Genomic DNA, 26,756 nt, shown 5'->3' on the forward strand with positions numbered 1-26,756 from the left:
CCTCTGTGACTAGACAGGACATTGGTATTACAGGATTGTGACTCACCATGAAAGTAGTCTCTGATAACAGTTAAGTCATTACAAGTTTTGTAATGCACCTTATATCACTGAAAAGCAAACAAACTACAAAAGACGTATATTAGATTTAAAAAATTTTAATCAATAAAACATATGGAATAATTTTACAGGAAAAACAGAATGCTGTGCAGAACGCTGTGATTTCTTTCTTAAAAAAAATTCCATCTTATTCATGCTTAGTGGTATAATTAATGAGTGTACATTCTGAATCTCTTACTTTGCTTTTTTTTTCTTTCTGGAATTGTATTGTTATCTATACAATAGTTAATCCAACGTATTAAAACAAAGAAACAATGTGAAAGACATTAGATGAGCGTGACCCTAACTCCAGCTTCTCTTTACTATGAGAAAAATGCAAACCCTATTGGCTGCTATTGAAGGTGTGCTCCCCTGACTCAAGCTCTCAGAATGAGGATATGCTCAAAACAGCTCAGCTGCACAGGAGCTATACTGAAGGGCTCAGGTAAGGGCTCAGGATAGGTGGGTTGTGCCTGAGAGTGACAGGAAAATAAGCAGAAGCCAAGGGGACTGCTCTAATATAGATGCTGTTTGACATGTCTTCATATAATAGACTGACAACCTATGCAACAGCCTCAGTTTGAAGCAGGTGCAATTGCTTAAAGCTCTGTCTCCTTTTTCCAGCAAAGTGCAATGCTATAGAAACATAGCTTGTCCATCCTTTCTAACATTAGCTAGTTCAGTGCTGACATTAGGAGTGGACATGAGCCAGATTTTTTTGATAGTTTAAACTCTGGTTATACACCTAATTTATTATATTTTTTCATAGGCTGCTATTTGAATTAAAAAATGTTGCTAGTAGTTGGAATCATAATACAAGCCTAATGTGCCTTTTTAAAGAAATAGAACAGATTACATGTTTTACTGATCTTTCTTGACCTGACAAATCTCAGTGAAATGCTTTTGATATTTGCAATATTGATTTCAGTAGGCTTTTTTGCTGCATAATGTGAAAAGCAGTAAAAATACTGCTTTTGCAGTGCTGCATGGAAAGATTCTGTGAATTAAAATAGTGATTTAACTATAATGTAGCCCATGCAAGGGAAATGTGACACAGTGCTATTCTCTTTACATACTTAAATTTTAAATAGATACTATAATTGAACATTTGATAGTAGGACAAAGGTGAAAACAGAGAAAGCATCAGAATAAACGGAATAGCAATGTGGTTACATGAAGCTTCCTACTGCTCTAACAGAGCAAAGTGAGGCTAAAAAAAATGGAACACATCTCAAACACACTTTGCATTGATAAAATATATATTTTTGTGCACGTTTCAGGGAAACAGACTGTCCTATTGGCTATTTTAAATCAGGCTGATGCTTTAAAATATGACATGAAAAGTCGTCAGAAATAGATAAAAGTATTTGTTAACTGATTACCGTAACTAAAGAGTGAAACAAAAAGTGTGTGCATAAAAATGACGTGTGAATTGCATAACTTGGAGTGATTAATTTTATGAAGCTAGGAAAAATGAGCTAATGTTTAACAAACTGGGTGAATAACAATAAACACAAGTATTTCCTTTATTACCATAGACTTTATATCTGTGCACAGATGAATCACAGCTTCTTCTTAATTTTTCCTTCACAAGACCATACTGGGATAGAGCACTGTTATGCCTTTACAGGGATATTACAAGGAATAAACAGTGGTGATTCTGAGGCATTCAGATGCTGTGATGACAAGTGCCATATAATTCTTTCAAACAAATTGGAAAAATCTTAATTCGTTAAAAACCAAACTTTCAACTCAGACTGTACTGAAAACATTTTTGCAAATGTTAGTTTGGATTTTTGCCTTCCTTTGAGGACTGTTTAGCTTGCGTGATGAATGAAGTAGGGATCCTACCCACAACTCTTTCACCTTGCTTACAGCTTCCACTCGGCACTCAGGACCAGGGAGGGCAGCACATCTTGTACCCAGCCCCTGGGGTCAGGCACACTATCAGGCATGCAGATGAGCCTGGTGAGCAAGCCCACCGAGGCTGTGGACCTCCCACACTGTGCACTGCAGCCCACGATGCTCCTGCAGAGGGCTTTGCTCTCTGCTCTGAGTCATGCTACCATCAGCAGAACGTTGTTATGAAATCATCAACTTTCCCACAGGCAAACACAAACTCTTTCAAACTTAATCCTACTTGCTGAATTCACACAAATCTCAGCCTTTCCCAATAACTACTCTCCAAGGAACTAAATAGAAGACACTGAGGAGAGACAGCATCTTTTAAAGCACCCTTCAGTGCATTGCTGGAGTTGTACTTGCCAGAATGTTCAACTCAATCTGTGGTCTTTTCTTAAAGAAAAAAGATGTGTTTATAAAATATATTATTGCTTTTTAAAGCTATTACTATAAAGTCAGTGGAACCTATCTCATAAGATAAGCCTTTTGAAAGCTGTGATGATTTTTTTTTTTTTTTTGTTTTTGTTCCAGTGAAATTTGTACCAAGCAGATGAATTTGCCTGGTTGCCTTGACAAGGCAAAGATATTTCTACAAATGAGTACATCTTACAGAAGCACTCCTCAACATTTTCTTATCTACTGGGAATCAATGCTAAATATTAGCATGCTGAGGAAAAATTGCAGTTAGCCTACACGCCTCCATTTCCTTCTTAGCTTTTATGTGACTGCAAATAATGTAGGAAGCTTTGAAGGACAATGTATAGATAGCCAAGAGCTGCAGGCAGGGATCATTGTGGAAGGAAAGCAAGTGTGTGAAAGAAAAAGGGAGAAATGTCCTGCTAAGCTGAAAACTCTAAATAGCTTGGGAGAAATACTTTGCTATCTACATTTCAGTGTATACTTATATAAACTTAAAAACTTTTAATCTTTGACACAAAATAATTTGTTAAGTGCTTATTTAGTATGCAAATTCATCACTTTAAACTCCTAAGTAACAAAGGTGAGGTGAGACTTACACTACTAGAAAAAGCTTACCAGTGCTAAGTTCCTTATCTGTGCTCTTTTGTTAATAATCAATTTGTACACTTTAAACTCATTCGATTAAATAGCTACACAACAAATTTACAGTGAAAGTTTACGAAGCACCCTCTTGGCTACTCCAAGATATACAGCAAGTCAAACTTTCAGGGTACCTCTAAACATTTTCTGCATAAATATGAATATATCAATCTGCAGACACAACTGCTCCTTTGCTTATTTGAGTAAAGCGTGCAATTACTTGGGCTTGAATATTTTGTGCATACATTTCCAGGTCTGCCAAAAATCCCCTTCAAGTTCAAACAGTTACATGAATTAATGGATATATCCCCAGTGATCCACTTGACAATAAAAATTTCTAGGAGTATCAGCTGGACCCAGTAAAACAAGTTGAAAGAGAAGTTCTATGAATTTCAGTAATTATCATTCAAAGTTCTGCAGGTGCTTCTGTCTTTTGAATTGTCATTACCTCAGTTGCCATGCAGTATTTGGTTCATTTTCAAAGTCTGAATGTTCTGTAGCTGACAGTCCATTAAAAGGAGACAGTTTTGAATATGATATTTTCTCTTTGAAAATCAGAGTGATAAAAGACTGAGATTGCTACATACAGATGTCTTGCTGCATAATTTGGGATGAAAAGGGATTCCTCATATATACGTAGGCATACAAAAATATGATTAGGCATTTCCCATATTAAAAAATGTTAGAATCTTTGAACTCAGTTACTCTCCAAAAATGAGTAACAGTTGAAAGCAAATCCTTGAGTATCACAAAGTGACATAAGGCTGTTTGTTCTTCCTCTGATTCATTCAGATGTGTGTTTAATTTGATTGTTCGGTGTTCTGATCTCTTTTTTTTAATGCACTGGAGTTTAGAAAATATTGTGAACACTGCATGTTTATCTTACTTTTTAATTGTACAGTCACATTTTTGAGGCAGACCTGAGGAAAAAATGCTTTTTTTGGTTTTGTGTTATTTTTTTTCTTCATTTCTCCATTTTCTTCTTTAGTGGCCTCTTGAAAAATCCAGCCTGCAGAAGAAAAATGAAGTGGATAAAGAACTACTTAAAGCTAACAACCCATATTGGTAGCATTTATATGCTAAGCTCTTACCACTATTTCATACTTGCAGAACAGTAAATAGTCATTTAATTTTTTATAAGTGAAATATAACATTGCTTTTCCTGGAACGGAAAAACTAAAGAAATGTGTCACAAAAGCAGACAAAAAGTGATTGCTGAATCATTGTTACGTGCACATGGTGTCAATGATTAAAATGCTAAGCAATAGCTAGAAGTCAAATAAACAAATCATTCTTAATGCTTTTCAAGATTTCTTCAAGAGATTATGCATGCTATAATTAAAAACTTCAGCCTTTAAACTTTAATATAAACAGAATATTTAGCTTGGAGAAGAGTGCCCACTTGTGGCAATAATTACACCACAGGCTTATCTTTTCTTGCACAAAGAAAACCTCACCACACATAGGCAGCACAAAAGCAAAATAACCTTACAGTACTAAATTCTCTTTTTATTTTTTTTTCATACTATACAGTTATGTATATATCAGTATGAGCTTCAATCATCAAGCATTGCATGTTACACCTCAGAAAAATGTAATGTTACTAGTTATTCTGTCATTTCTCCAAGATCCATCCCAATTTACCTATTGGATAATTTTAGTGTTCAGGTTCTAATTATAAGGAGGATAGGAAACATAAGTTAAGCATATATATATTTTTTATTTTCATGAAGATGTGCAGCTTACCTTCCACAAAGCAAATATGAGCAGTGCAAGAATCAAGAGTCCAGCGAAGATACTCAGAAGGATAACCCATAAGGGGACTGAACCTGGAGGGAGTTCTTTGGAAATCTTAATCATGGTCTGCAAAGTGTTCAGAATGTAAACAATAAATAAATTGTCCATTTAAAATATCACCAGAGAGCATGACTGTTATCATATGTGCTGAGTTTCTAAGGTACTACTTCGTTCTAAGTACAAGAATTTGCAGGAAGGAATGGAGCAAAAAGCATTAATAATAGGAATATTAAAGAAAATACAATATATAAAGTAATATCACTTATAAGTAACCCAGGAGGGCTTTGAAAATACTACCAATTCATTAAAAAGATCATTTTAATTATGCTTTTATCCACAGATACAGGAAGCATTTACACTGCAACAGGCAGAAGTACTTCAGACACGTCCCAGGCACGTGGGCTGGCTAATTCTGACATTTGGCTGACATGTGAATTCACTTACTTGTATTTTGATTAGGATAGTACATTACAACAGATGGCAATCAATTTGCTAGTAATGAATGACAACAAATGATCCAGTATAAGATATTCTATGAAGAGTTAATCCATGAATTATCATGTTGTTACCTCTAGTTTTTGATGGTCATTTCTCAAAATCAGTGATGAGTTTTCACTCCGAAGTAATGCTTTCACAACAAGGGTTAAGCTGTGAATATTTGCCTGGAAGAAAGAAATGCCAATGGTTTATAGTAGGTATTTTGAAGTAGAAATCTTTGCAGAAATGAGAAGTTTGGAAGCAAAACTTAATGCTCAAGTTCTGGGAGAGATAATGAAAACTCAGTATCAAAAATTGATCAAAAATCCCTTATAGAATAAAAAAATCTTTCCAGCTTAAAATTTACTTAAAAGTAATATGCTTCAATATGTCCCTCCATACATCTGTTGAATTAGAATTTGTGGACGGGGGAACAAACTAATTAAAAAAAAAAAATACAGAAAAAGTAAGAGTTGTCTTTCTAGTGTGTTTTGAATTTCCTTTTCAGTTCTAAATACTCTAAGGTAAATAAAACATGGAAATTAATTTGTAGAAATCTAAAAACAGGAAGAGAAACATTTTTTAATACTTGATGAATATGCAGACAAGAAAATTAAAGATATAATTTCAATAAACATTACAAACACTGGCTTATTTTTTCCAAACTTAAGGATGGGATTTACTTACTTTTATGATGGTAGGTTTCCATACTCTTAAAGAAACATTCACTTGAGATATGTCAGATGGGGCCAGGGCACAATTAATAGATGCACAGCTGAATGTATCACACTCCTGTTTAAAAGTCAGAAACATGAACTAATAATAGCAGATTTTTTACATTATTAAAATAAAAACGTGTAAACATACTATACCTATAGATCATTGTCTCGTTGTGATATTAATCCTCAAAGGACTTTTTTTTTTTTTTTTTTTTTTTTTTAATGTAGAAACTACAGTACGTAGAATAAGTTGAGATTCTCATGGTATGGTAGAACAGCCTCCTATGCAATCTCTTAGCCTGTAGAAACCTCAGTTACTGTAGCTGCGCAGCAGACAGAGGCATAGCCTGTAACTGCAAGATGTACTTCTCTGTCAGCACAGCTATGGCTTAAACATTAAAAATTGTGGGATATCTAAATTGAGGTAGAGAATTCAGGTGTCTTTACTTACCAGGGAGTACAGCAGACATGTTTGATAATTTGGAAACATGCTAGCCTGGATTATTACCACCCAGATGAAGAATATATGATAAACATGGCAGAACACTCATCTCTTGGCATGGTATTATTCGTAGCAGAAACTGAGCTTGTGCCACTTGCATCTCTCTGCTGAGTATACAGTATGATGTCTTTCCGCTCAATATGACAACATACCTATGTTAGCAAAGCTATACCCAACAGATCTGTCTAAATGTGAGAGGCTAAACTTTTTCAAATTGCTCCAGCAACTACGTTTCTACCAGCTGTATCTGAAAATATTTTTAACTGATCATCTGAAAAGTTGCAAAGGAAATAAGAATTATCAACATTATTTCACAACTACAGAGGGAAAGTGAATGTGAAGTTTACTTGTCTGTCCAAAGTGCTGCCATTATTTTTACACATTTGTTGAATTAGAAACCCAAAACCAAAACAAACAAAAAACATCAACAAAAAAACAAGTCTCAAATTCAGTTCTACATACAGTTTTGTAGTCAGAAATAATAAAAATATACAGCTAGTCCTACATAAAGATACCTCTTAAGGCTATTAAACACAGTGATTTTTCAGACGGTGTAGTTTGACATAAGTTTTTATTTATTAACTTCAGAAATGCTCAGCTCAATGTCAATAAATATAAATCTAGGTTGAAAGTATACACATAGGGTGGCTTACCATAATTGTATCCTTTGTAGGTTCTTTTATTTTTGGCAGCACAAATGATTTCCCAGAACCAATCTTTAGGTGATCTACAGGGTAACTAGATTTGCAGATTGCATTCTGTTAGAAGAAATAAAAAAAATATACTTATTGCTGGAATATTCAACCTGTTACCATTAGAAGGTCTTGGAAACAAGACAACATTAATAATATTTTATATTTAATAACATCAATATTTGCTAATTGTAATAGTGGTAAGCAACTAAATGCAATAATAAAACCAGACATTGCAAGAGGGCAGAAAAGCAAATTCAGATAGCATGGATATTTAAATATCATCACATAAACAAATGAGCTTTTTATGAGATAATAAATTTTATCCAGTTGCTTAGACATCTGTAGAAGCAAACAAGATCTTTCTGGAAGATGACTGTCACATGATCTAGCAAGAGAGCTGGCTACTAAGAGAGCTAAATAGTTTTTGAATGGGAATCCACAGCTTTCTGCCTTAGCAAAAGAATAGCAGGTGAAGTGCAGGATTCAGGAGCCAGGGAGGATGAAAGGGTTTTCCGGATCACTGCTGACCCTTCATGACTCCTGCAAAGGCACCTGACAAACTGTTTGATATCTTCAGTGCAGAGGAAGAGTGGAGAGTTTTTTCCTTTTGCTTCTTTTTTTAAATTATTATTTAAATTTTATTTTACTTTTTCTTTAGATCAAGGGTATTCACTTTCAAATTACCACAGTGAAGAGATACTGCAAATTTCCTGTGGTGCGTTTTGATTTGTGAATACATATGTAAGCTTAGGTGGGTCAAACATAGTCATTGGTTAAAAATGACAACAATGGGGGAAGGAATTAAAGAAAAGTTGTAATTTCTTTGTACACTAAACATAAAATATTCTGATTTTTTTTGTTAGTTTTAAAATGAACCTCAAAATTTTATTTCAACCATTTTTTTTCTTTTCCAGTGGTGCAGCACATTACAACTAATTAAACTATGTGGGAAGAGGTGTGTTTCTGTGGAAGAGATGAATGACAGAAAAGGTTCATGTCACCACTTGGTGATATTTGTTGAGCTATTCAATTGTAAAATAGATCTTAGTTTAACATCTACAAATCTAGAGTCATGGGACTTGCTGGAATTGTGATCCCATCCAGCAGCTCTGGAAGAGTGAAATGGAAAAACTGATTATCCTCAAATGAGGACTGAACACATGGCTTATTACTCCTTCAGTATGTCACAGTGCCCCAGACAAGGAAGAAGCCAGAGGATTGCCAGTGCCAGAGAACAGACATACAGAAATGCTAATTTCAGAATGAAGAGTATTGAAAATGTCATGGACATTGAGCTCTAGATTTAAATGCAGGGCTAGAGTATTCACAAGAAGCACTGCTAATAATGGAGATAATCAGAGGCTCAGTAGCCAGAACTAAGAAAGAAAGTTCTGCCCCCAGTATTCCAATCTGAACTTCTCAGCATTTGGCAATACACCAAATCAACATTTTTATATTCCAATTATTGTTCAAAGCTGTTTTAAACTTGTTCATTTCCTTCTAATAATTCTTTTCTGTCTTCCTATGAAATATTCACATATTATTAAAACAAAAGCATCTAATCTTTTAGACTAAAGAAATGTAGCCTATGAAGCAATACATAGCCCCCAATGTTTGCACTTCTTAACGTGAAAAAAAAAGTTTTAAACTTAATAGTAAAAATAATAGTAAAAATACAAACTGCATTCTTACTTGGGAATGTGACAATGCTGTAATGTAGAGAAGAGTGTTTTTGGCTGTTGTTACATCAGGATACAAGATTTGCAGTGTGAGGTTTGGCATTGGAAAATGTTCACCTTTTTCAATCTGTAAAAATGAAAAAGTATTTTGATTAGTACCTTCTTATTTTATTGGTATTTGTATTTTTTTACTTTTTCCCCCTTTACTAGTAAGCTGCTTGATGAGTTATGTTTATGAGACCACAAATGGTATGCTCTGCAGTCCACCAGCTCTTTTACATTTCAAAATCCTTAGTTTTGAAATGAGATGAATGATATCTAAAAAATCATCCACAAAAACACAGGGTTACTAGATTTAAACTTGAAGAATAAGAGAAATGTGCAAAACACCATAGGTGGCCTAAAAAACATAAAACATTTGCAACTGCTGCTTAGTGAAAGCAAGACCTTTTCCTTGGCTTGTGTTTTATAGACAAAGTTGATTCAGAGACTTTTGTTCTGACTTTGTGCAGAATCCTAGTTCAGCTTTGAATTTTACACTGGGAAACAAGGATGCTCTCATGATAGCGCTAAATTCAGCACTACTGCAACTTGAGGCTGGGCTTCTACTCCTGTATGTGTATTTTCCAAGAGATTTTGATTTGCAGTATATATTCCATTAAGAAGACAATGTTCTTAGATCACAGCATTCACCTTTTTCCAAAGCTGGCTGGATTCTAAACTGTAATGGCCAAAGACCAAGTTCTCATTTACTCACATATGCAGAAGCTCTAAAATACACCTGAATTACACACAGCAAAAGAACCATTCTGAAAACTTCTGACTCACTTTATTCCAAAGCAAGCAAGAAAACAAGTGTTAAATATTGTCAAAAGTTTCACGTACTCCATAACTTGAAGCCATCACTTTAAATGACCCAAATTCAATGGAAAAAAAAAAAAGTTTTATTTTTTCTTACCCTATAATGCAAAGTAACTTCATCCCCTATCTGCTCTGTTGTGTTAATAGCAGTAGGAATGGTTTCATTTGCAGCAATTATAACATGGTGCTCTTTGAAAACACTGCAGGTTAAAAAACAAATACACACAAACAGTAAGAACAAAAACTTCATAAAATGTGCTTCTAAGTGAGATAATCATATAGGCATTTTCATTGTTTTGTTAATCCTCCAGGTCTAGTCTTGCAAATAAGAGTGTAATGCTGCTTCCACTTAAAAAGAATTCTTCCTTTTCTGAGTAGTGCTCTGCTGTTGTCAAGTACATTTCAAATGCTGTGCTCAGTAAAATCAATGAAGTGAACAAATATTGCCTGTGCAATCCCTTATTGTGAGAGCGTATGGCCATGTGAAATAGGCAGTGTTCACATAAAAGGGAGAACAAAGCATTCTTTTAAATTTGTCTAGAGAAGGATGGATTTGAACATTTGAAACACACTCCAAATGAATAATTTAATTATTTTCACATGTACACCATGCCTTGTATTCTACTGATAATATTGATGATGGATGGAATTTAAATGAATTCCAGCTGTTTCTGAAAAAATAGTATAAGATCTGCATTAAAGTTTATCTTAGAAGTGATAAAAACAAAACAAACCCCTGTAAATATAAAATTAAAGCTAATTTCTGAAGCCAGAAATCAAACATAGTACCTCACAATATTACAGTAATATAAACTTGTGTCTGCCCTTGGTTCCTTTCTTTAGTATCTGAAATGCCTTTGAATGAATATGGTAAGAACAAGAATCATCAAAAGCTGCAAACTGCAAATCAAATTTAAATTGATATAGAGGAGCTACAGCAAAATGCAGTAGTCACTGTCACTTATCACTTCACATGACTGCTCTTTTCAGTGAAGCTGGTGCTTCGTTTTCATGAGACTGGAAGTTGTCATTTGTAGATACTCAGCACAGCTCAAAAACAAAACAACATTATATTCTATTTGAACACCTGTCATTTACTATGCTAATAAACAGAACACAGTGAAGCATGAATACCTTACAAATATTAATCCTACTTCGTATTTTACAGGAATTGTAACTTGTCCTCTGTTGTCTTTCAAGGTCTCAGGCGGTTCTTCACTGTCACTAAAATAAAACATATGTCACTCATGTCAGACTGTGACACTCATCTGCACATGTAAGAGGGCTACTGGCAGCAAGAGGTACAAAGAAACTGAAATATACACAGTTCTTGTTATGAAAACCTACCAACCATTTCCAGTCAATTGCTACCTTCTAAATAAAGTTCAGAAGAATATTCCAGTAAAAAAAGTAAGTCCTGAACCAGACCCAGCTCAGAGATGCATCTTTGTTGAAATTACAGATTACTGACTGGATGGAAATTGAACAAATAAGGACCATTATTTTCACACCATCTATGTATTTTGCAGGGAGAGCAAACACTGAGGGCATGTTCATCTCTTTGATTCATTCAGTTCTATCACAGAAAACATCCTCAATTTCCTTGCTCCTTGAGGGCAAGACATTTTTTATAAACTGCAATTTATGATAACACGTATGGTAAGTTTGTAAGAGAATAAACCTTTTCTGAAGGTAAAACCACTATGGGTTCTGACTTACTTGTGGCTCACAGGATCAACAACTTTTTATTTAGACTACTCAGTCTACTGCAGGACCAAGTACATCTGTAAAGCTGCCTGCTCTATAGGTTTTTCTTTTCAAAAGTACATACTTGTTTTCCCATGAGAAGAGTTAGTTGTAGAGCATTCTAAAAAAATCACAGTGTAAACAAGCAAAGATTGCAACTAACCTTGTCGCATATACATCAACAGTGGCATTTTCCAGGAGATATGATGCATTGAATTGGAATGATATTTTGAAGGAAATCTGTTTGGAGAAATATATTGCACGTATTTAAAGAAAAAAAAAAAAACAAAAAAAAAAAACAGGAAAGAATAGCACATTAATGAAGTTTGGGCTAAAGAAAAATGAGTAAAATTATTCTAATTTTACCTATGAGATCCTTATTCATACCTTAACCTTTTCTATGAAGGAATTTATTTTTTTGAATTTTCCTCCAACACAGAAAGAAATCTAGAAGTTATCACTTATTAAACAGTAGCCTCAAAATTTTCAGAGCCAAGAAGCCTCAGCCAGTCTTATCCCATAGTGTATTAGAAAGACATAGCTATATAAACTTCAGAAGAGCAAACTTCTGTCTTCTTAAGGAATTAGTGTATTATATCCACTGGGAAACTGTCCTTAGGGACACAGGAAAAGAACAGAGCTGGTAGTTTTTAAAGGAAACCTTTGTAAGAGTAAAAGAGTAAAAGTATACTTTTCTTATACTTTCACAGTATAAGAAAACAAGCAGAGGAAGAGGGAAACCAGCAGGGTTGAACAAGGACCTGCTGGTCAGGATAAGAAAGGAAACATAAGAAGGAAAATTTACAGGTAGTGAAAACAGGGACAAATGGCCTGGGAGGAATACAAAGATGTCATTGGACATGCAGAGATGGGATTAGGAATGCCCAAAAGAGTGCAGTTCCTCTGATAGATGAGGAGGGAGAACTGGCAACAACAGACTTGGCAATAACAGGTAGAGGTGCTCAGTAAGTTCTGGCAGTCAGCATTATTGCACTACTCCTGTCCATGAACTCCTAGGTGGCAGTCAGGGGAGCACTGCAAGTCTAAGATAGCTTCATGAGGCTGAATGTGTACAACTGCAAAAACTGGGGGCTGGAGGCAGAGCAGCTGGAAGACTGTGGATGGGAAAGAGACCTGGAGGTATGGGTCAATGCTTGGCTAGATAGGAGCCAGCAGCGTGCCCAGGTGGCCAAGAAGGCCAATGGTGTGGTGCCTTGGATCAGAAACAGTGTTGCCAGCAGGAGCCAGGAGTCATCCTTCTGTACTCTGCACTGGTGAGGCTGCAACTGGTGTGCTGTGTTCAGTTTTGGGCCCCTCCCTAGAAGAAAGACATTGAGGCCCTGGAGCGTGTTCAGAGAAGGGTAAGGAAGCTGGTGAGGGGTCTGGAGCACAAGTCTTATGAGGAATGGCTGAGGCAACTGGGATTGTTAAGTCTGGAGGAGGTTCAGGGGTGAACTTGTCATTCTCTACAGCCACCTGAAGGGAGGTTGTGGAGAGGTGGGGACTGGCCTCTTCTCCCATGTGACTATGACTAGAGGGAATGGCCTCAAGCTGCACTAGGGGAGATTCTGCTTGGATGTTAAGAAATACTTCTCTGAGAGAGTGGTTGTTTGCTGGACTGGGCTGCCCAGGGAGGTGGTGGAGTCCCTGATCCTGGAGCTGTTCAAGGAATGTTTAGATGTACTGAGGGATGTTGTTCAGTGGGAAATATTGGTGATAGGTGGACAGTTGAACTGGATGATCTTAGGTGTCTTTTGCAACCTTGGTGATTCTATGATTCTGAGTATATGCAGCTGGTAATGTGAATCCTGGGGTCATGAAAGAAATAGCTGATGAGACTACAAAGCCATTCTCTATCATATCAGAAAGATCATAGCTGTAAGGCAAAGTCCTCCCTGGTGAGTGGAAAATGGAAAATATTACTCTCATTTTTAAGACAGGAAGAAAGGAAGACCCAAGAAACTACAGTCTGGTGATCCCCCTCTCTGTACCTGGGAAGATCATGGAGCAGATTCTCTTGGAAGACATGTTAAGGCACATGTGAGATAAGGAGGTATATTTGAGACAGCCAGCATGGCTTCAGCGAGGACAGATTATGCCTGACCAATGTGGTGACCTTCTGTGATGGAGAGATGACATGAGAGGAAAAAGAAATAGCAACTGCTGTTGTCTACTTGGACTTGTGGACATGGTCTCACACCACATCTTCAAATTGGAGAAATATGGATGTGAGGAGTGGACTGTCTGGTGGATAAAGAGTTGACTGGATGGCTGTAGCCAGAGGGCTATGGTCAACAGCTCTGTATCTAGGTGGAGGCTGGTAATGAGCAGTGTCTCCCAAGTGTACATCTTAGGATCAGTGCTCTTCAATACTGTTATCATAGATCCCACATAGGCAGTGGAATTGAATGTAACTTCAGCAGGTTTCCAGACAACACCAAGATAAGTGATGAAGCTGACACAATAGAAGGAAGGGAGTGCAATCCAAAGGGACCTGGACAGGCTTGAAGAGTGGGTCCATGTGAACAGAATAAGATCCAACAAGGCCAAGTGTAAGGTGTTGTACTTCAGTAAAGGGGTAGTCCCAGATATGAGTCCAGACTATGAGAATAACTCATTGAGAGCACCCCTGCAGAAAAGGACTTGGGGGACATGGTGGACGAAAAGTTGGATGTAAGCCAGCTTACAGTGCTTGCAGCCTGGAAGGCCAACAGTATACTGGCCTGCATCAGAAGAGAGGTGGCCAGTAGGGAGAGGGAGGGGATTGTTCCCCCTTGTTCTGCCTTTATAGGACTCATCTGGAGTATGGTGCCTAGGCTGGCACCACCAGCACAAGAAGGATGTAGAGCTGTTGAAGCAAGTCCAGCGAAGGGCCGTGAAGATGATCAGAGGGCTGGAGCACCTCAACAATGAAGAAAGGTTGAGGGAGCTGGGGTTGTTTAGTAGTTTAGTTTGGAAAAGAGAAAGCTCTGGGGAGACCTCATTGTAGCCTTCCAGTACTTGAAAACAGCTTATATGCAGGAGGGGGGCCTACTTTTCACATGATCTAATAGTGATAGGACCAGGGAAAATGGCTTTAAACTAAGAGGTAAAACTAGGTTATATATGGAAGAAATTCTTCACGAGTGTGGTGAGGCAATGGAACAGGTTGCCAAGAGAAGCTGTGGCTGCCCCATCCCTGGAGGTGCTCAGGGCCAGGTTGGATGGGGCCGTGGGCAGTCTTAGCTGGTGTGGGGCAGCTCTGCTTAGAGCAGGGGGATTGGAACTAGATCATCTTAAAGATCCCTTCCAACCCAAACAACTCTATGATTCTATGATGATTCTATAACATCTCATCAGTGTATTTTCTATAGCATACCCAAAGCAATACTCTATGTGTTTAGAAAAAGATCTTTCTAGTCAGGTGTGCCACTTGCCTACTGCTAGTATGACTGATGGAAGTGTATATACACACTTTTTACATCATCACATACCACAGGTGACTCTGCAGGTTCCAAAAATCTGATGTTTTCCTGTTTGCCTCAGTGCACTGATTTACCCACAACGGTGGGTGATGAGAAATTCACATTGGGGATAGCTTGGGATAGACAATTTTTGGGTGTACTCCAGACTCCAAAAAAAAAAAAATTCAAAACAAATGCCTGGGCCTTAGGACAACATGAAATAATTAAGTCTTTAAGGTAGGAAAACTATTTACCTCTTCTTCAGGTTTTAGAAATGGATATCCCACTTTACAGGTGATGTTGTGATTAGACTCACAACTATCTTTCTGTATATCCTAAATAGAGAAGAAAGTGAAATCATTATTATGCATAAACTCTTTAAATTCTAAGCATATATATTCAAGGGCTACTACAAAAGTAAAGGCTCCTATTTTATTATGTTGGCCATGGTTTGTGGGTGGAATGGAAGTAGAGGTTGAACCTTCTGGCTAATATTCCATTGCATTCTGTTGCTGTGTGACAGATGGCAGCAGAGGGGCACGCAGAAACACAGCTGCTTTGGAGATGCTATCTGAGGCTGGATTAAGAAAGGCACTAATCTGCTAAGCTACAAGGAGAGTGCTTCTATGTCAGAGGAGTATATTGGAGTGACAGGAGACATTCTGATAAATAATGAGGCATCTCTGCATAGATAAATATATATTCCACATATATTATATATATATTGAGATAGATCTGAAGTGGTGATTGATGGTTCTGACATTTATCTGGGATTCAGCTATTTATTGTCAAAGTGGCATTGTGAAATGCATCAGCCATTTACAGATGGAACAGCAAAGTTGGCTTAAGACAAAACAAATACATCACTACAGAAGTATAAGCAAAGACAGTACTTCCAGTGAGTATTTTTTAATCAATCAAGATGATATTAGACCAGTGAAATTAAGTCTTAATACAAAGGCTTCCTTAAATCTCCATAGCAATATAAATTATGATAAATGTGATGAATGTGAAAAATTCCTACCTCAATGCCAGCAAAAATAATATTTGGAGAATACTGAACCAAAGCTCTGGTATTATAGGCACTGTCTTTTTTGTTCTTAATAGAGAGCTGGATGGTGAACCTATCATTGCGTGACTTGACAATGAATGGAGAAGAGCTGTAAAATAAAGTACGATTGTTGGACGTCTTAACTTTTGAATATATTCTTAAGAATAAAAAGAAATATCTTTTAGTGTCCAGACTCTATTGTTTCTGTTTTGGAAATCATGGCATAGTATTAACTTATCATACTAAAGATTTTATATTATACATTCAAATTTTTACAGTTATCAAGCAATACAATAAACCCAGTGTAATTACCTGTCTCCAGCTATGCTTGCTTTTACATTCAGAACAAGATCTGAAATGCATTTATTTTTGGCTCCACAATCTTTTGTGAAAGGAATCTGCAACAATAGTATTTTTATTCTCAATTTTATTATATTGATCATTAAAATCAAATACTTGCATTTTATATCTTCATCTAACCTTATATAAGCTCTCTTGTCAGACATTCAAAAAAGTATTCCCTAATATTAAACAGTTTAACATGTCAATATTAGCTTGGAAAGGAGAAGACTCTGGGGAAACTTCATTGCAGCATTCCAGTACTTGAAGGGAGCTAATAAACAGGAAGGGAATCAATTTTTACATGATCTGAAGGTGATAGGAGCAGGGGAAATAGCTTTAAACTGAAAAAGGTGAAACTAGTTATATATTAGGAAGAAATTCTTCACTGTGAGCAGGTGAAGCACTGGCACAGGCCACCCAGGGAAGCTGTGGGTGCCCCATCCCTGAAAGTGCTCAAGGCCAGGCTGGATGGGACCCTCGGCAGCCTGAGCTGGTATGGGGCAGCTCTGCTTAGAGCAGGGGGATTGGATCTAGATGATCTTTAAGTTTTTCTCCAATCCAAGCCATTCTATGAATCTGTAATGATTCTTCAAAGTGTCAGGTGAAACATAAGCGAATTATGAGGAAATTTAAGTGATTCATCTAAGTTAGAAAAATAAGCAAAAGGAAAAGCATGAATGATGCCAAGAACCACTAAGATATACAACTAATATTTCCCTGCCAAAGAAAAAAAAAAAGACTGTACAATTACTGTCTATCTTCATTTAATTCCAAACAGCTTTAAAGCTAGGGATTCCTAAACTGGTTCCCAAGAACTCACTGAATTGAGTTCTTCGCACCTAAGCAGATATTTAAAGGACACATCTATTGGATGGGCTTAAAAACACTCTCTCTTTGAACAATACTTTCAGGTCTTCTGTGGGATGTGTGTTTTACCTTAAATATTTTGTTTATTAATATGGAATCTTGCTAACTTACATATTCAGATATTGAATTTGGTAGGTTGCTGTCAAGAACAGGTCCACTCTCTGGATCAGAGAAATTGAACTCCAGCAAAACTTTTACAGAGTCCTGAAAGTCAGGCTTGTCCTACAAGATGAAGAAAACAGTATTTCTGTTATGGACATTCAGTTTAATACCTAAGCTAGTTAAGGAGGATAGAAAAAAAAAAAACAACAACCAAACAAGAAGAAAGCTGAGATAAAATATTTTTCAGTCACACTGTCACCATCCTTGCTAGATAAATATTTGAATGTTTACAATTGATGATAATGCATTTAATGTGCAAGCCATAAATAACGACTAATGCTTCTGTGTATGTCATTATCATAAAAATGTCACACAGCAAGAGAGTTTCCACCACAGTTTCGTTTAAGAATATCTCAGAAATGTCAGTTGGTAGACTTTCCTTTTCAGCTGTGCTTAAAGGATCAGTAAGACAAACAACACTGGTATCATCTTCGCTGAAGTCAAATTGAAGTTGCTGCTAAGAACTATACTGCGTACTTAAACAAATGTTAGCTGTCATTTATCATTAGTTTTGAATTACGCTACAGCTGTGAAGTTGCTAAACATTTAAAATGTGGGGAGCTTGTAATAAACTCTCAATTCACTCTGCACATTAGTTATAATCTGGGCAATTTTATTCCTGTAGTCGCTAATTACATTTCTTCTTTTACAGTCAATTAGTATTCTCTATTCCCAAACCTAATTTGGGAGTTTTTATTACAGTTTTATTAGAAGAAACTGCACCACTAATCAAATTAAACTTACAGCCCATGTGCTACAGCAGTTCTGAATGTGCCAAAACTATTAGCTATGATAGTTGCTTAATTCAACTTAAATGTGTTGTGCTCATTTCTAAGACAGAGCCATACCAAAGAGACAAATGTAAACAGAACATTTAAAAAGTAAATAATTTGCATCTAGGTACATATATAAATATCTAAACAGTAAATGCATTTCATGCACAGTTTTACGATTAATTCTGGTCCAGTTTACAATTAAAGGAATAATTTGGATTATTACAGTGTCAACTAGAGAAAAACATAGCCACTTTAAATGATTTACTTGCCAACATGTAGAAGTTATGTTTAATACATTCTGACCCTTTGATAGTTATATTTTTTTGCATTTTCCTCTCATGAGTTTCTGTGAACAAGCTTCGAGATATCTGTCTTTGTGCATCAAGAGTAACCCAGTACTGTAGACCTGCAAAGGAAGTTGAGATTAATATTCTCCATGATTTTACCTTCAGACATTCTTTTTTATACTCTTTTAAAAAAGAGTATTTAATTTTTGGAGAAACAAACTAATGTGTGCATAACATTTTTGTAACATATCTCAGAGCTTTCCTACTTACTGGATTCAAATATATCTTCCTTTGACTTTAGTCTGGTCTTAAAACAAATTGTGGCATTTATGCATATTGTTTTTCTTTTGTTTATCTGACAGTTTTGCTGTTGGATATTGATACTTTTGGGCATAAACTGCATAGAAACATTTACTTCAGCCACATCACGAGACCTTAACAAAAATAAAACAAGCAAACAAAAATGTTAGAGGAAGCATCTTGAAGACGATATCAGCAACTTATTTTTTTTAATTGTGAAGAATGAACATATAAAATTTGCATCACTGAACACTGAAATACACACATATTATAGTCTAAATAATTAACTATATGCTTAATACCTATTATCAGTAAGCAACATATTAAAGAGAAAATGGTCACAGGGTCTCTCTATAGTCTGTATTTGTTTCAAACTGATGAAAGGAAGTATCTCAAAAAAGCATTTAAGCAACTCTAAAGAGCTGATTCCACTTCAAAAGAGACGGAAGACCCAGACTGACTCTTAAGGACAACCTTAGGCAAACAAATTATCATACAAGGGCTAGAGGCTAGTGTGTAATTTTTCAGTTTGTGGGTAGATAAACAGGCTGGGGTTTACTACCATTTTTTTCCCCCCTTTCCTTTTAACACCGCCCTGCCCCACTCCCATGCAAACCTTTGCTTTGGATCTGTTCATACTTGGCCTCAAGATGGAATATGCCAGTGTAGTAAATCAGGAGAAAATGGCAGAATAGCTTTTTTCCCCCCAGATTTATGATTTGACATGACAGTGAAGAAGCAGGTAAATCCCATACTCAGAAAATGTAAGGGTGGCAAGAGTTGTATAAAAGGGCTAGGTGGCAGGAAGGAAAAGGGCAGGAGGTATGGTCAGCAGGTCCCAGCCCTGGGAAGAGCAGCGTGGGCTGCAAGTTCTTGTTCTTACTTCCTCCTCATAGTCATCTCTTGCTAGACAAACTCTGCCTTTCCTCTTCCCCATCCTGCATGCGTCCTGGGTCACGTAAAACAACAAAAGCTTTGATGCAGCTGCATGGTGACCAGACTGAGGAGCAGGTCAAAGTTAAAAGATGAACAAGGAAAATAAAGGGTGAGAGGGGTCTGGGTTACTTTTGTTCCAGCTGGATGAGATTCTCGGCTAATTCACTGCACGGCTGCACAAACATTTGGGAGGAGAGCAGTGAGCAATGGGATTGTTCAGCCAGTGCTACTCTTGCCTAAAGAGAAAGCCAAACTTCCATATGAAGAAGTATGCTAGTCACTCATACATACTCTCCTATGTAGCAACACTATTAAGTGAAATCTACATGAAAGAATTTTAAGAAAAATTTTGCTTTACCTCACACTTAACGATAGTTATCAGAACTAGATAAGCACTGCTGACCTGTCTATGGAGCATTTATCACCCTGGGCTATACAACTCACTGAGAGTAAGTGGAATTTATGTGGCATCCCAATGTTCATCAAAAACATTTCAAGGAATCTCTGGAAAAGAGTTTTTTGATGTTCCCACACATAAACTTGTGAATTCAATCCAGTGCTGACAGAACAATAAATTATAGTAATATAAATAAACAAAAGCTGCTGTAAGCACTGAAGGCCAAATTGGAAGAGTGAAAGATTCTTTTAATACTGTCAAGACTTATATTAGATATCCATTGCAACAAAATGATGACAGACTTACAGAATGTAGCAGTTCTCCCTGGGACAAATCTTTACTGTCTTAATGTGAATATTGGGTATTCTGTGTACTACTGTAGAAAAGACTGGTTATGGAAGATTCCAGCTTTTGTAAGAACAAAGATCTTAACAAACATTATCCTAGATAAAAGTTGGAAAATGCCACCAAAATTGAAGACAAAATATTAATCATAAAATGTTATGATATCAAATATAACTTCTGATTTTGTTTTTCTTGCGGTAATGTAATATAATGTAATAACTTTTAAAGTCTGAAGTTATACTATTATTGTAATTAATACTAATCATTGTATCCTGAGACTACAAAGATTTTGATGCATTCTTTTCTGTATTGAAAGTTGTCATATTAACTTTGCAGAACATTGGGGGAAGATAATACAACAGGGAAAAAGGCAGAGGAGGAATGGAGTGTAGAACAGTATAATTGAATGTGCTTAAAGAAGATTAAAAGTTTCTGTGATATTCTTCTATGTTAGGCTGCAAAAGTTAGAAGTCAGGAAAACAGAACCAGAAAAATGTCTTTGCTAAGGAGTCTTCTATAAGCTGAGAAATGAAATAAATTCTCAGAAAATCTGTAGCTTTTAGGCGATTTGTGTTACATTCCAGTGTTGTACATTTTTGCTAAAAGGTGAAATAACAGAGAAAGCCAGCAAAGATGCAGTCTGGTGACAGGGAGTTTTTATAAAGACAAGTCAGGAGATGAATGCTAGGAAATTTGGCAGTTTGAGGATGGTAAGCAAGACCTGACAGATGGTTAGAGGGGCAACAGGATGGAGCTGGCCTACAAATTGCCTTACCAGAGAAAGAATTATGAAATAGCTTTAGCTGTGCTTTAGAAATGAGAGATTTGATGTTATCTCATTTATTTATATTACTCTTATTTTCTCTTCTTCCTTCAGTGTACATTGCTCGTTATTCCATTATAATTGTGATCTTTTGTCAAACAATTTCACTATTCACCAGGTAGGTTTTTTTTTTTTTTTTAAAGTTTCTTTTGTAGGGAGACAAACTAGAATTTTATTAGTAGGAGGTCAAATGAGTTGCATTGTCTTAGTGATTCTCTTACATTTGAACCTATCTTTCAAATTGCTAATAAAACAATATATGGTATAAAAGAAAATGCTTTCTCCCAACTCCCTTATTTTACTTTGTTCCACAGGTGGAATCAGTTTCTATTCTGAATATGACCTATGAGGATAGCAATCACCAGATGTGAAGACCCTAAAACATTCCTATATCCATTAGTATTATCTAGAATATTTTATACTGCTTCCAGAGACACATGAAAATATGAAGAGTCACATCCAGTGTCAGAGTATGAGATGAAACCAGTACAAAAATCAGTATTCTCAAAACAGTCCAAACTGTAGTACAACCAAGTTATGTAGGTATCACACGATAAATAAATGTTTATTTTCTAGCCTGACAACTGCTGTGAATATCCGTACCAGAAGAGGGCAGCCCCACCAAGGCCTCCAATAGTGACATCAATCAGACCATCATCATTTAAATCCATTTCTCCATGCACAGATTGGCCAAAAAATTTCACTTTCTCCCCATCTCCACCAGATGCAATACGCTGTGAAAAGCATTAAGACATTTATAAAGTGCAGGCTGATGGATTTCTTAGGAACATGCAACACGCATTTGTTGGCAGTTAGATGGCTTTTAAACTCTTTAAATCTATTAAATTTTCTTTACAATACTCCTAAAAAGGTTACCATAGTGAGAAATATGCTATAAATATTCAGAATTATAAAATATCTACTTTTCTAGCTGCACAGAATATACCAGGAGGTTTCTAATAAAAACATGCAAATATATCTTCTAACAATATAGAGTCAAATTTGGTTAAATCAGACTGAGTTTAAAAGTACTGAACATTTTAAAAAAGAAATTATCATGACAAGTGAAGTCACAATTTGATTCTATGTTGGAAAGACATGCGGAAATGAAAATTGTCCTACACAGACTTACAGAAGCTGCCAACTTGTAAAATTTTACTTCATACCTGTGTATATTTTTTACTGATTGTGTTGCCACGGCCATGATAAATATAAACAGCTCCCCGATGATCATCCTCTAAGGGAGATCCTATTACAATGTCATTATACCCATCAAGGTTGAGGTCCTTCACTGCAGCAATTGCAGTCCCAAAGCGTGCTCCACAGGGTTCATTCTTAAGAACTTTGCAGGTGTCATGTTTTAATGGTGAGCAGCATGTTTGTTTTATAGGTTCAAGACTCATCTGATACTCAAACTTTGTCTGTGAAAGGACAGATTTAGTGTTAGTGGATTTCCACAAACATGTTAGCGATGCGAGTTTTAGAGAGCTCCTGTACATAAGACAAACTGGTTAAATGAAACAGTTATATACTATTCATAATGACTGAGTGCACTGTAGAAACTGATTTGGTAACTACAACATTTTTAAGCAGGGGGTGTGAAAGACAATCTCGCTCCCTCATTTCTGCATCTGCTTATGCTATACATATGCTTATGCTTTAATTACAGTTTTACAAGAAAGCAGAGTTTCATAGAAGTATTTTGATGTTATTATATGTGATCCACTTCATTCTCAACATGAAAATATTTCTTTCAAAGGCAGTCTTTTAATTTGAGAAGTAAGTCAAGCTTCATAGGAATCACAGATGGCAATACTGTTATCTTTTACATAGATTGAATTCTATCCTCAGCACACACAAACTCCATGCCCTCACACATATACTCTTCTGGTCAACAGTGTCCAGTGTGCATGAATCCTAGACCAAAACCATAGATACAGCATGATATGTAGCCAATCTTTCCAAGAGATTAGCCCTAGGAACTTAATGATTAATTAAAAAAAAAAAGCCATTGTTACACCTCCTTTGTTTGAAGATGAATAAAAGTGGAAAAACAAATTTCAAACACTTCCAGTTGACAACAGTTCCTCTTGTTTTCTAGGCAATGTTATTCACCATTAATCTGTTGCAGCACATATATAGAAACTGGAAGAGCTATTTGTCAAATAGATCCAGTCTCTTCAGGCCCTTTTCCTGTCACTGCAGGAAAATTTTAGGAGACAATTATTTCTAGGACCTATTGTGATAACTGTTATAACAATATGCAGTAATGTTGGACTAAAAGAAGGGGAAAAAAGAAAAAAGATATATATAGAAACTGGGAAGGAGGGACTTATCAAATGACTAAAATCATCTGAGATACTCCTTAATCTAGCTGCGACATGCTAAAAAGTTATTGAACGTATGGGACTTAGATCTAAGTTGGGGAGTCACAAAAACATTGAAACAGACACTTTTAGGATGGATGAGCCCTACTTCTCCCTAATGCATAACAACAGAAAGAAAATATGATAGAAAAATTAACCTCATACATTTCCATCTATGTCACGTTGCCGTTTAGAGAGTAGTGTTTATCTGCAAAATACTCTACTAGAGTAAAAATGAAAAACAAAAGTTTGAGAAGCATTCAAAAATAATCAGTAGCACACTCTCTGTTCTTAACAACATGTTTATCTGCTTTCCAACACATCATTCTTCCCAGCTCAACTTATCATATTTCATTAAAATAAGGATATGAAAACAGAAAGGAACACAGTCTGTTGGTCAACAAATACAATCCTTACCTTGTTCAGAGCATACACATACACTTTCCCTTGTTCCTCTTTTTCAGTTCCCATATATGTAGGAGCTCCAACAAGGAGAAGGTCTGTAAATGAGTCTCTGTTAATGTCAATTGTGGTAATAACACCCCCAAAGTATGAGCCAATCTGCAGGAACATAAAGGTATCAGAGGTAGAGTCAGCAGCATCATGCAACAATTCTGATTCCGAGATCTATTTTACAGCTGCTTACAACAATACCATATGTCACCATTATGAAGACATTTTCTTTGCTATCTAGAAGACCCTTTTGGTCAGTTTGCCTTAGAAGCTTGTTTTCTGTCCAAATTTATACTTGCTAAGGGGACTGACACCTCTCAATAGAGAGAATTTGAACAAATTGTCCTAGGGAAGCTAGTCACATCAGTAATAAATAGAAAGAGGACAACCAATGTTCTTAGGCTTGCCAAGGGAAAAAAGTGGGATCATAGAATGATTTGGACTGGAAGGGACCGTAAAGATCACACAGTTCCAACCTCTTGCTGTGGGCAGGAGCACCACCCACCAGATCAGATTGTCCAGGACCCCATCCAACCTAGCTTTGAATGTCTCCTGAATGCAGCTTATTTCAGTGCCTCAGCACCTTCTGAGTGAAAAAGCTCCTCCCAATATCTAACTTAAATCTCCTCTCTTTTAGTTTAAAACCATTCTCCTTTGTTCCACCTGTTTCCGAAGTGATATGTTCATAGTCTAGGCACAAGGTGTGGGCTGAATCTAACATAACTTTACAGCTAAGCTAGACACCCTTTGTTTCCTTTACACTCAACATGGAAAGTAGTCCTTTCTACTCTGGATATTGGCCTCAGATGGGCCATATCACTCAAATCTTAAAAACACCTGCTTTTCTTCATTGACTCTAAAAGTCTCCAAGACTGATTAGCTGAGATGCAGATGTCAGCTACAGAAGATGAAAATCACATAACCTGATTTGTCCTGATCAAAGATTGTACTGCAGCCTAGAGAGACTAGAGTCGGCAGGTCTTTCAACTTGTTTAAGCATGACATTATACTACCTTCTCTAATTAAGTAATTACATGTTATTTTTTTTCCTGAAGGAACAGCTGCTATTCTATATAATGATAAACTATTCAATATTTCATGCTATACCAACAGATTCTCCCCCACAGAATGTTGCTTATCACATCTGTTTCTTGCCACATCTGTTCCTTTTCCAGGCAGTGGATAAAAAATTGCCAGTTCAGAAATGGCTATAACTACTTTCACATCAAAGGTTTACCCCACATACAGTAGATTTCCAAGAGTCTCTGACTGCTTTACTTCCTGCTACATAATAGACCAGAGCATTTACCTAACTTTTGTTTCTGATCTTGTAATCTTTCTGATTATAACTTACAGTTCTATTTGGTCCTTCTGCAATAGTTTTCTCATTTGAAATCATTATTTCTATTTGTTGTTCTATATTCATCTCATATGTTAATCAATCATGAATGCATACTTACTTGTTCTCCTTTTAACCTCTGAAGTACTTGCACCTCTCTTCCTTCCATTTTATAAATGATGACTTGACCAGTATGATTATATCGTGGCTGCCCTGCTATGTACAGCACACCTCCAGGTGTCGAGGCTGAATTTACAGTATAGCCTACGAAGCAGAAAAGAATTCATGATGCAGTACACACAGAATGCACCAGAAATACTTGCTGTGATTCAAATGCTTTCTAAGGCATGGCTCTACAAACAGATGCTTACTCTTAATTATACTAAAGAACAATACCAGAGTCAAATGAGAGGGCTAAAGGTATATTTGCCCACAGTGTGTCATCAAACTTGTTGACAGGCTGGTAAGTTTACTTCAGCAGAATTTTATGTTTTTTATAATTTACAGTTTGCTATCCTTAGGGAGAGTAAGAGGATGATGGTAAAAATGAAATAGAATCATCATCATAGAGTCATAGAATGGCTAGGGTTGAAAAGGTCCTCAAAGATCATCTAGTTTCAACCCCTTCTGTGTGCAGGGTCACCAGCCACCAGACCAGGCTGCCCAGAGCCACATCCAGCCTGGCCTTGAATGCATCCAGGGATGGGGCATCCAAAACCTCCTTGGGCAACCTGTTTCAGTGCATCACCACCCTCTGAGTGAAAAACTTCCTCCTAATATCTAACCTAAATCTCCTGTGTATTAGTTTAAAACCATTCCCCCTTGTCCTATTGCTATCTACCCATGTGAACAGTTGTTCCCCCTCCTTTTCATATGCTCCCTTCAAATACTGGTAGACCACAATGAGGTCTCCCCAAAGCCTTCTCTTCTCCAAGCTAAACAAGCCCAGTTCCCTCAGCCTTTCTTCACAGGAGAGATTCTCCAGCCCTTTGATCATCCCAGTGGCCCTCCTCTGGACCCATTCCACAAGCTCTGTATCTTTCCTGTGCTGGGGACCCCAGGCCTGGATGGGGATCTAGTCCATTTCTCTAGCAAAGAAAGATGGGGCCTCACAAGAGCTGAGCAGAAGGTGACAAACACCTCCCTCTCCCTGCTGGCCACCCCTTTTAAAAAGCAGCCTAGGATATAATTGGCTTTCTGGGCTGCAAGCGCACACTGTTGGCTCATGTCCGGCTTCTTGTCCACCGGCACCCCCACGTCCTTCTCTGCAGGGATGCTCTCAAGGGGTTCTTCCCTCAGTCTGTATTAATACCTGTGACTGCCCCAGCCCAAGTGT

At 36.8% G+C, this 26,756-nt stretch overlaps 1 protein-coding gene across 1 annotated transcript in view; it reads right to left on the reverse strand.

The window, feature by feature from the left end:
- Positions 1 to 219: 219 nt before the first annotated feature.
- ITGA1 (integrin subunit alpha 1) overlaps positions 220 to 26,756 on the reverse strand; it is a 74,470-nt gene continuing 47,933 nt past the window's right edge. The window contains exons 12-30 of the mRNA XM_090132673.1: positions 25,542 to 25,684; positions 24,046 to 24,189; positions 22,429 to 22,683; positions 21,866 to 21,996; positions 18,732 to 18,895; positions 18,444 to 18,580; positions 17,348 to 17,458; positions 16,340 to 16,425; positions 16,001 to 16,136; positions 15,231 to 15,311; positions 11,697 to 11,773; positions 10,922 to 11,011; positions 9,885 to 9,987; positions 8,940 to 9,053; positions 7,206 to 7,310; positions 6,019 to 6,123; positions 5,424 to 5,516; positions 4,804 to 4,920; positions 220 to 4,066 (exon numbers count right to left, since the gene is read on the reverse strand). Coding sequence (XP_089988799.1) covers positions 4,022 to 4,066; positions 4,804 to 4,920; positions 5,424 to 5,516; positions 6,019 to 6,123; positions 7,206 to 7,310; positions 8,940 to 9,053; positions 9,885 to 9,987; positions 10,922 to 11,011; positions 11,697 to 11,773; positions 15,231 to 15,311; positions 16,001 to 16,136; positions 16,340 to 16,425; positions 17,348 to 17,458; positions 18,444 to 18,580; positions 18,732 to 18,895; positions 21,866 to 21,996; positions 22,429 to 22,683; positions 24,046 to 24,189; positions 25,542 to 25,684 — 2,237 coding nt within the window. The 3' untranslated portion in view covers positions 220 to 4,021. The remainder of the gene's footprint in view (positions 4,067 to 4,803; positions 4,921 to 5,423; positions 5,517 to 6,018; positions 6,124 to 7,205; positions 7,311 to 8,939; positions 9,054 to 9,884; positions 9,988 to 10,921; positions 11,012 to 11,696; positions 11,774 to 15,230; positions 15,312 to 16,000; positions 16,137 to 16,339; positions 16,426 to 17,347; positions 17,459 to 18,443; positions 18,581 to 18,731; positions 18,896 to 21,865; positions 21,997 to 22,428; positions 22,684 to 24,045; positions 24,190 to 25,541; positions 25,685 to 26,756) is intronic.

This window comes from Phasianus colchicus, chromosome Z (assembly GCF_987193195.1).
Source record: "Phasianus colchicus chromosome Z, bPhaCol1.hap1.1, whole genome shotgun sequence".
NCBI lineage: Eukaryota > Metazoa > Chordata > Aves > Galliformes > Phasianidae > Phasianus > Phasianus colchicus.